The sequence below is a fragment of the Dendroctonus ponderosae genome, unplaced genomic scaffold, assembly GCF_020466585.1.
Source record: "Dendroctonus ponderosae isolate FM_Combo_2020 unplaced genomic scaffold, Dpon_F_20191213v2 Dpon_F_20191213_5, whole genome shotgun sequence".
Taxonomy (NCBI): Eukaryota; Metazoa; Arthropoda; class Insecta; order Coleoptera; family Curculionidae; genus Dendroctonus; species Dendroctonus ponderosae.
Genome location: NW_026018715.1, coordinates 14,844,985 through 14,854,065, shown reverse-complemented (window position 1 = coordinate 14,854,065; position 9,081 = coordinate 14,844,985). Strand labels below are relative to the sequence as shown.

Genomic DNA, 9,081 nt, shown 5'->3' with positions numbered 1-9,081 from the left:
AAGCACGAGTGGCTTGCATCTTCAGAAGTGGTTTGCTTGAACGCTTACACTGTTCTCATCAGAACCCACGTTCAGTTCTGCGGAAGAACTGCACGGGTTCTGATGAGAACAGTGTAAGCGTTCAAGCAAACCACTTCTGAAGATGCAAGCCACTCGTGCTTGCGAAACGTCACGAAGAAATTCCATTTTACGACGGCCTAAAAACCCGAAAAACCCATGAGTTTCAAGGAATGGCCTCGAAAGTCTATCTCTTTTGATAACCCATCCATAGTTTCGTAAAAGCACTCACCTTGATCGGTTTTCCTAATCACAGCAAATCAAATCAATCACCGCACAGTACAAAACCACGTATTCACAGTGAAACTCGCGTTTTGTTGAGCTGATACTCACCCAGACCGATGTGTTGAGGAAAATTGGCAAAAACGGCGAGTTTTCCTCGAGGATTTCGTGAACTGGGAACACGGAAATCGCGTAGCCAAAGCTCTTGCTGGCCGGAAAACTCACGCATGCGATGCAAGGGAAACTGTTGGGATTCGGACTGGAAACCAGTGGTGGAGGGTTCAACACTGCCACGCGGAAAAGGAAATTTAAAGGAAAAACAGACGATTGAAGGTGTAAAAAAACCGAATGTATTACTATTAAAAGCAAACTCTTCTAATCATGTCAAACATATGCACAAATCATGTGCATAGAAACTGTAAATGCTACGAAAACATATGATACTAACTACACTCAATTCAAGTACAATAAATGGTCTAATGTTAAAGTTCCGACAGTCGAAAAAACGGTGTGAAATTATAAGCGAATTGTCCTAATTATAAAAAATCAAATAGCTTTAACTACAAAATGTAACGAAAATACATAAGTGTATACAGAAAACGTTCATGCAAAGCCCTGGATTAATGATCCAGGGGACATAGAATATCAAGAACTGCTTTTCTGGAAACGACACAATTCATAAAATTTGCAATATTAGTAAACTCCATTGAGTTTTTGACTGAACGTTCATCAATTATCCATCTGTTGCCCGAAAACTCCAACTTACATTAGCGAACACCTGTTCTTCTTCTCCTCCTCCGACCCAATTTGCGGCCGCAACAACTCCTCCTCCTCCTCCTCCTCATGAATGTCATTGCTGCTGTCTTTGTACGCGGTAAGTTTCGGACTACTGCTAAGATCCGTTGAGAATCTTCGCTTGAAATTGCCCAACGGACTTGACAAGTAGGAGACAAAACTGGCGTTGTCCTCCTTGAACTTTTTCCGGTCCTCCGGCGAGGGGCTGCGCTTCCTTTTCACCCCCAAATTGCCATCGATTGCGCTGTAGTTGTGGTATGAGGCGTTCAAGTCTGATCTGTTCTGGCTGTTCTTCAACGCCCGCTGCCTGTAGGAGTCGTTCAATGGTCGGATGGTTCTTCTGGCGGACACGCGCCCGATTGACTCTCTGTAGGACGCGTCGTTGAAGTTCGGCACATAGTCTTCTGAGACAATGGAGGTGTTGTTTTCCATGAACTCCAACCTGGTGGTGTCGCTGCCGATTTGCGCCTGAGTTGAGGCATCTTCATCCAAGGACTCGGTCAAGGTTTCGGGAGTAGGCGTTGGGGCGGCGGAGATTTTCTCCGATTCCGAATCGGTGGCAGACTTGGGCGACTTGGTCAAAGAGGCGTTGCGAGTGGATCGGCGGGTTTTGCAACGCGTTTGAATCGGCGAGCTTCGAACGGAATCGATATCGGAAGTTTCATCAAACTGCAACTCCGGATCTTGCTCATCGCACGCCAGTATCAAAGTCTCCATTTCCACGGCCTCATTGGATTTGGATGGGCTGTTCTCGATGGTCACTTCGGACTCGACCACTACGGTCTCAGTCTCCACCTGAACCTCCTCAATTAACACTGTCTGCTCCTGATTGGCGTTGATTGCTTCTTCTTTGGCGGCGTCCTCTACTTCCTCAACCAGCTCGCTCAGATCTGGTTTGGGTTCAGAGTTTCGCTTGCTTCGGGTTTGATGGCCGTTCACATTGTCATCGGCTTTCAACACGCTTTCTTTGGCATCGTCGCTGCTTTTTTTGTTCCGCTTCTTCTGGGGCGTTCGCGAGCGGCTTCGCGTTTTCCGAATCACCAGATGCTTGGGTGATGGCTTCGCTTCCTTTCTAGCAATGGCCGCCGATTCTCCTTTCTGAGGCTCAGAACCGTTTTCTTCTGGTTTTGAGCCGCCGTTTTCATGCGGAGTGGTGGACTGCACTTCTGTGTCCATTTCTGCAACAACATTCGATTATTTAACCCCGATTTTCAACCAACAGGAACAATACTGATAACTGTTTGAGAGGATGCTTTCAAAACGCACCTAAAAAGCCGCGGTCACATACGTATTTTCTCGTGTTATAACGTGCCGTTTTTCCCATTGCGTCTGCTGAGGTCTTCGGCCTGTAACTACTGAGAACTCGTGTAGAATCGTTGGATTCTACAGGCTTAAATGTACTGGGAATTGTACGCGCGATTTTTTCCCCAAGTCTTACGTTGACTAGCCTCTACCTATGCAGCCGCATAGAAGAATCTGTGAGAACTTTGATGTTCCCAGTTGAAAATTGCCAGACAAAACTCGCATTTGCATAGAGTTGAAGGGGAGAAAATGTACAAAGCACTGTACTGTTGCGGTACTGCGCCACACCTTTGGCACTTTGGTGATGGTACTATGTTTAGATCTCACTGCGGCGTTAAAGGGACTGAAATAAACAGGCTGGTGATTAAGGCTGGGCATCCGGCTAAGCCATTTATGAGTAATGATTTTCCAGATAAGCTCCGTTTTTTTGAGGAAAATGAAAGGGCGTAGATACATGATTAGAATCTTCCAGGAAAAACTCTCATTAATTGGAAAAACCGCGTCATCAGAAGTGAATTAAGACTGGAACTGTATTTCTATTGGCATTCGAGCAGTTTATTAAGTAACAGTCTGAAGGTTAACATTGTGACCTTCCAGCACTTAATAAAGCCCAGATTATTTAATACAGAGCGCGAAAAGTAGAGCCCACAGTTCGCAGACTCCATCCTTAAAAAACGGCGACAAACATCCAAGTTATATATAAAAAGCAGCACTGTAAGGCTGGTAATTACCAATTATTCAAGTAGTCAAGTATGTGACAAGGCGAGATTGTGGTGGAATAACGGCGACAAATGCGAGCAGAGCTTGCTGATAGAACAGTTCAAATAAACTACTTGAGCGTCAATTTATCGCACAAAGATGTGGAAGATCCACTCTGTAAGCTGAGCGACTATTAAGCCGCAAACATTCTAATGTTTCCAACCACAAGAATGTAGGAACGACCATTGGTGGATTAACCGCAATATCAATTTCCGATTATTTCACATTCAGGTTTATGATACTTTTGAGGCTCAATTCAGATGTGCATTTATGCGCAATATCAAGCTCTATTAATCAAGCGTTATCAGTACCACATTTTTTCATATCCGCACAACGTTCAACGTTGTACCGAGATAGAAAAGAAAACAGTGAAGGGAAAATGATAGCTCTGAAAACGCCCTATAGAAAAGGTTCTTATCAACCATGAGATACTTTGCACTGGTGCATTTTTCCTTCTATCTCTTTAGCGGCTGGAAATTTTGGGTGCAACCCAAATAGGAAAAGAAACCTCTCAAAGCGGGCTATCAGAAAGGTGCTAATGACTGATTGGACACTTCCAACCCTTTCCGAGATTTACCGTTTTCAGCTGACCACCCCTTAAATGTTGACATTTTTATTCCATCTGCTTAGGGATTAGGAATTGCTGATAAAACCCAATCTGGCTGGAAATTTGGCTTCCAACTTCCGATATCTGACAAAAGGGCGAAGCCCAACTCGGCTTTTAGCTGTTTATATACCAAAATCTAGCGCTATTTTGCAAACAATCACTTAGTTGACCATTGTTATCATTATTTAATCCACAGCACTTGAATTAAACCGACTGAATAAATGTACTCAGAAGCGACTGAAAGCAAAATAACATGCGGGCAAGGCAAAGCTCGGATCATTTTAGAGCGTTGGTTCCCCTTTAGGCAATTAATAAACCCGGTTAGCAGGTTCTGCTAGATCAATGAGCTTGCAATTTCCTCTTTAATATGCCCAGTCATTGTGCGTTAAGATAGAACTAGATCCTCGTCTCGTAGGAGACAGGCAAGGCATCGAGACTGTGAGGGGGCCCCGTCTGAGGTTAAGGTAAAACGGCAAAAACAACCAATTTGGAGCATTTTTCCTTGATGCTGGAGGTTGAATGGCGATGCTTCAAGCCGAAGCCATCGCTTTTTGCATGTATTTGGGGGATTTTAATTTAAAAACCCGGATTTTATGCAAAGAGTGTTTGACGCAATCCAATTAGAGCTGGACGTTAAAAACACATAGGAAATCCAAAACAACTGAAAAACCGGGCTGGAAATAGTCCATAAAAGGCATTTTAGACCGGAAAGTCCGCGACGCTTAACTGGAAACCAGCTAAATGCAAAATAATTATCTTATCAAGGGACTTTAAGGGAAAATGCGTTTGAACCAGGGAGCTGCACGGCAGGCGCCACTTCAAAACCAGCCCCCATCCAACTCAACTCTACTAAGCAAAACTCTACTCACTTTTAAGGGTTTTCTTTTAATAAACCGGCTTGGAAACGCACTGCACTTTCCACAACACACAACAAATCAAACAACGAAAAATGGCTGCCAAACTGTTTTGACTTTTACAACTTTACGCTTGTTACCTAAAGATGGCATTTATTTAAAAATTTCCAAAATTGTTTATAGTAATTATAACCGTAGAATTAAGTTAGTAATTGTTTATAGTCAAATTGTTTCATTTTATCAACCAAACAGCTGTATTATATTTCAGGCTGCCAACAGCGTCGTCTCGCTTGCACTCATACTAGTAGCAACGACCGCTCTCAGTCCTACAAAAAAATAGCCGTTAAAGCAGAAAACTCCCTCAAAACCATAAAATTTGACCGTTTAAAACTTTACTTGTTATGTAAAATCGCCGATATGTCAGGTTGACTTTTTTCATTTCAATTCGGTATAAATCGCGGCGGAATTGTTCAGTTTCTGGAGTTTCTCGGGTTCATTTTCTGTTAATTTTGCAAGCAAACCAGAAGCATTTACAGTGCGCAACAATGAACATCGGTTTCACGGGTTTTTGTGCTACTCTGTGTTTGCCTCTTAGGGCTCCCCTTGTGTTCCAGTGAAAATCGCCAGTGGCTTTAGTCCTGCTGCTTCACCAGTGGAGAATGCCGAATACTTGACCGAGGACAATTAAAGCGAGTTGCAGTTATAATCAGGTAACTTTAGGGGTAATTGATGATTATGAGCTGCTTCGCGAAAAGCACCTAATTTACTAATTCACAAAAGCCGCTGGTATATTAAGGTCGGGCACCGCATAGAAATATTCATATATTATGCTGCAGAAGCTCGTTTTTAATCCCCCGGCGCTAATCAAAACCAGTCTTAGAATAAAGTGATTTATTAAAGTATATGTTATAAAAAGGTTTGTTTGTTGTCCAAAAGGTAGATATAGATACCTGACACATATTCATCGGATTACTTTATTTTCCTTTCATCAAGCTACGGTGACTAATTAATTGAACATCTACCTGGAACGTATCCACCTATCTAAAAAGCTTGTATTCTAATTAAAAATGAGTGGAGAACATTTGCTTGGTCCTTGGATGTCACCATCTAAAGTGCGACTTTCATTCATTCTCAACAATTATGTGAATTCGCCAAGGAGGAGGATAATTGACTTGTAACATTTGTACCTTAGTGCAGAGTGGACCTTAATAAAGGAAACTAAGAATGCATGCACTCCAATGTATGAAAGAGTAACGTGTTCCTGAATGGTTTGATTAATGTCGAAAGTTTGCGTGGAAAAAATAAAGTAATCCTTTGCAGAAAGATTCATTATCGGCCTCGTATGCCAGCCAGAATTGTTTTCTTCTACCAACTAATTGGGCACAAAATATCCACTAGACATTACATCATTACATGATTAATAGTGTAGAGAACCAGGTATGAAAGTTTGCATTATCTGGGAAAAATCATATTACATCTAGCAGCAACCAATAGGGCCTACGAAAGAAAACAATCCGTTTTGATATGTGATTTTCCTGCAACAACGCGGTGGTTCATACCCGGCTCACCTGACCGTTGAAGGAACCTAATAATATCAAAGATTGCTTGAAGAGAGGGCAGGATCAGACTCAGATTTGCGTGAGAAGCAGAGACACCCAGAGCTGTTCTTCTCATTCGGCTTCAATTCTTTGTCGCGCTCGGCCAGACATTTCTGATAGTAGTCGTAATCCTTGAGATACCATACTGGAGGCCATCGATGTTCAACAAGATATGCCTGATTGTCTGGATGAAGAAGCCGAAGATTTCGCGGAGACATTCGACACAGTTTGTTATAGTTGATGCACAGATGGTTCATACACCAGTCTGCCAGCTGGTGTCCGTTGTGCAGCTGAAAGGCAATGAGGACGTGCAATGAGCGCAAGAATAAACTGAGCAACTGTACCTTAACGGGCTCTAAAAGTCTTAGACATTGTTCGATTGCCTCTGACGGCAGCAGGCACTCCAGATCCTCGATCACTCTCGTCTCAACCAAATTGACTAGTCTAGGCAGACACAGTCGGTTGGCCAGCTCAAGAATGTTCACACATCTTGAAGCTGACACTGCAGGGATCTCGTCAGTGTACATGAAGCATAGCAGCTTGTGGAAAGTGTACTCTCTCACCCCAGGAAACTCGATCTGAACGAGGAAGTGATGAATGCCAAGCAACTGATTTAGAGAGAGTGTCTGTGCCTACCACTTTGGCTTGACTTTCGCGAAAATCGCCACTAAACATGGCCTTCATGACATCGCAGCGGGCGGCCAACATGGACTTGTGGGCCGTGCAGACTCCGTCGTCCAGCTCAAAAATCACGTCGGCAAACAGCCCTTGGTCTAGACAAACGTCCTGGAATCGCCGCTTGAGGAAGTTCTCGTAGTTTTCGTCCGGAGGATCGGGTGCGACGAACGGGTGCCTTGTTAGTAACACTAACAGCTGCGGCAGCTCGAGAAATTCCGCAGCTTCTCGTGTCTCCTGCCCGAAACGACAATAATAATCATTGTTCCAGTAGAAGGTGGGAAACTGGGAAACATTACCTGTAAATTAAGTGCGCTGCGATTCACGGTACCAGTGTAGGCGAACTGCAAGCACTGTTGCATTGCGCTGGGCGTCACCAACTTCGAAAGAGTTACAACCGTCTGACCTTCGGGTTGGACGCTTCTGATGCACTGGAACGCCGGATGGTCCAACTCTCTTGCTGTTGGCAAAGCCTGACAGCTGGCCCTTCTCTTGCACGTCTTCTGTTCCGCCCTCACCAAGTACTCGGTTTCGTCGGCGAAGTCGCCCAAAGAACTTACCTAAGAAAGGTCGCAGTTACTTAGCATAGAGGTTGTGTTGAGCGGGACTCACCATGCTAGAATCACTAGTACTACGTGCCAGTAAATCAACGGTTAATAAACGATAGAACGCTCCACTACTAGCCGCAAGTACGAATCTATGCGCTGGGAATCCCATGGACCCCACTACGAGGACTATGTCCGTATGTGCTCTACCAAGCCACATGTGTTCCATTTGCTCAGTGAAAGTGCTGGAGCCTTCGAGGACTTCGGGCTTCAGTGGCGGCGGTGGCTTAAATGGCGCCTGAAACAGACAAAGCCGAGCTGTGAAAGGATCCACACATAGCAAAATTATATTCATTTGATATTCATAGAATATCAAATGCTATCTAGATCTAGATGATGAGAAAGATGACTAGTTCAAAAAGCAAGCTCAGAGGCGTTTTTTTTTTACCTGGAAAAGGGGACGTTGGACTTTTTTCAAATTCGTCATCCAGAACCGCTGAGCCCTCCGTGCGATTAGTGCGGCCCTGATCGCGTTCTCAAACACTTCGTTAACTCCGTAATAGGTAAGAACCTGAAAAGCCCCGTTGAAGCACACTTAGCGTTGGAAGCAGGAGACTTACGGAGGCCTCGTAGTAGTAGAGGCCGAGCTCGCGGGCGACGTCCCGCGCCTCGTCCGGCATCACCAGATCGCTTTTGCGCGTCGCCCTCACAAAGGGGCTGCGGTCCCGGAAGTGCGACAAGTACGCCTCGTCTCGGTACATGTAGCGCAGGTCGTTCTTGCAGCCGACCAGCAGAACTGGAGTGCTGGGACAGAACCGACGGATCTCTGGGAACCACATCAGGCGGCAGTTGCGCAGCGATATGGGGTTGTTGATGCTGAAGCATAGCAAAACCTAACAAAGCATGGTGTTTAACCCACCCGGGACGACCGTCCGGTTTACCCACCACGTCCGAGCGTCCGTAGGCGAAGCGCCGGTCCTTTTCGTGGTCGCCGAATGTGTCCCAGAGCCGCAGGCTGACATTGACGCTGTCCACCACCTCCCAAGAACGTTCCAGCACGTCTTTGTAGATTCGGTACTGATCGATTGCCCATACTGTTGGTACGTGGGTCGCTAGCAGCTGCGCTAACGACACCTAAGCAGATGAATACTGATCAGTCAAGCGCTCTCAACATAGCAGCACGGTTCCAAAGAACGAAACAGTCGCATGTGGAGGATGCGATCTGGTAATTTAACGTCAGTGTGCTGGGGGGTATAATTTAGGCCATTAGCCGCAATGAGACATGCGGGAATATTTAGGCGATTAATCGGCCGTGCATCGCCCGGGTGCTTTATTAATATTGTACCGTGGATGGCCGGGTTTCAAGCTCTTTCTTCAGCTTCCAACTTTTATTCCGCTCGGTATAACTTTAACCACGGAACAGGAACAAACTAACTTCAAAATTACCGTCAACTCTGGTTCTCGTCGCTGCTTATATAGTTTCCTCCAGGTAACCTAGAAGGTTCTCGAACTCTCCAGCGCAGGTGCGAAATTTCCCGCTTGTTAGTGTTATATTTGACAGTAAATGGGGCGCAAATGGGGCTCCCATTTAGTGAAATACCACGAATTTTGATCCCTCCACTTCAAACGTGAGTACCCCAGGCCATGTTCCGTTATGATATTGTAAT

The 9,081-nt window shown here is 45.0% G+C and overlaps 3 protein-coding genes across 5 annotated transcripts in view; all 3 read right to left on the bottom strand.

The window, feature by feature from the left end:
• The window catches only part of LOC109542045 (probable sodium/potassium/calcium exchanger CG1090), a 6,160-nt gene extending 5,662 nt beyond the window's left edge, over positions 1-498 (bottom strand). The window contains exon 1 of the mRNA XM_019911084.2: positions 290-498. The gene's annotated coding sequence lies outside the window, so the exon portion shown is untranslated. The remainder of the gene's footprint in view (positions 1-289) is intronic.
• Positions 499-606: 108 nt separating this feature from the next.
• On the bottom strand, positions 607-2,543 carry LOC109542051. The gene is made up of 2 exons (XM_019911098.2): positions 2,341-2,543; positions 607-2,252 (listed from the first exon to the last, which is right to left on the bottom strand). The coding sequence occupies exons 1-2, from the start codon at positions 2,396-2,398 to the stop codon at positions 1,042-1,044; spliced, it is 1,269 nt and encodes a 422-aa protein (XP_019766657.2). The 5' UTR covers positions 2,399-2,543; the 3' UTR covers positions 607-1,041.
• Positions 2,544-5,472: 2,929 nt separating this feature from the next.
• Positions 5,473-9,081, bottom strand: part of LOC109542044 (rho-related BTB domain-containing protein 2) — a 6,628-nt gene continuing 3,019 nt past the window's right edge. For 2 of the 3 annotated variants that reach the window (XM_019911079.2, XM_019911081.2), the window contains exons 3-10: positions 8,360-8,548; positions 8,035-8,307; positions 7,863-7,985; positions 7,482-7,712; positions 7,169-7,429; positions 6,831-7,106; positions 6,539-6,772; positions 5,473-6,484 (exon numbers count right to left, since the gene is read on the bottom strand). In XM_019911079.2, the coding sequence (XP_019766638.1) occupies positions 6,191-6,484; positions 6,539-6,772; positions 6,831-7,106; positions 7,169-7,429; positions 7,482-7,712; positions 7,863-7,985; positions 8,035-8,307; positions 8,360-8,548 (1,881 nt within the window). In that variant the 3' untranslated portion in view covers positions 5,473-6,190. The remainder of the gene's footprint in view (positions 6,485-6,538; positions 6,773-6,830; positions 7,107-7,168; positions 7,430-7,481; positions 7,713-7,862; positions 7,986-8,034; positions 8,308-8,359; positions 8,549-9,081) is intronic. The other variant, XM_019911082.2, reaches the window with a different exon arrangement.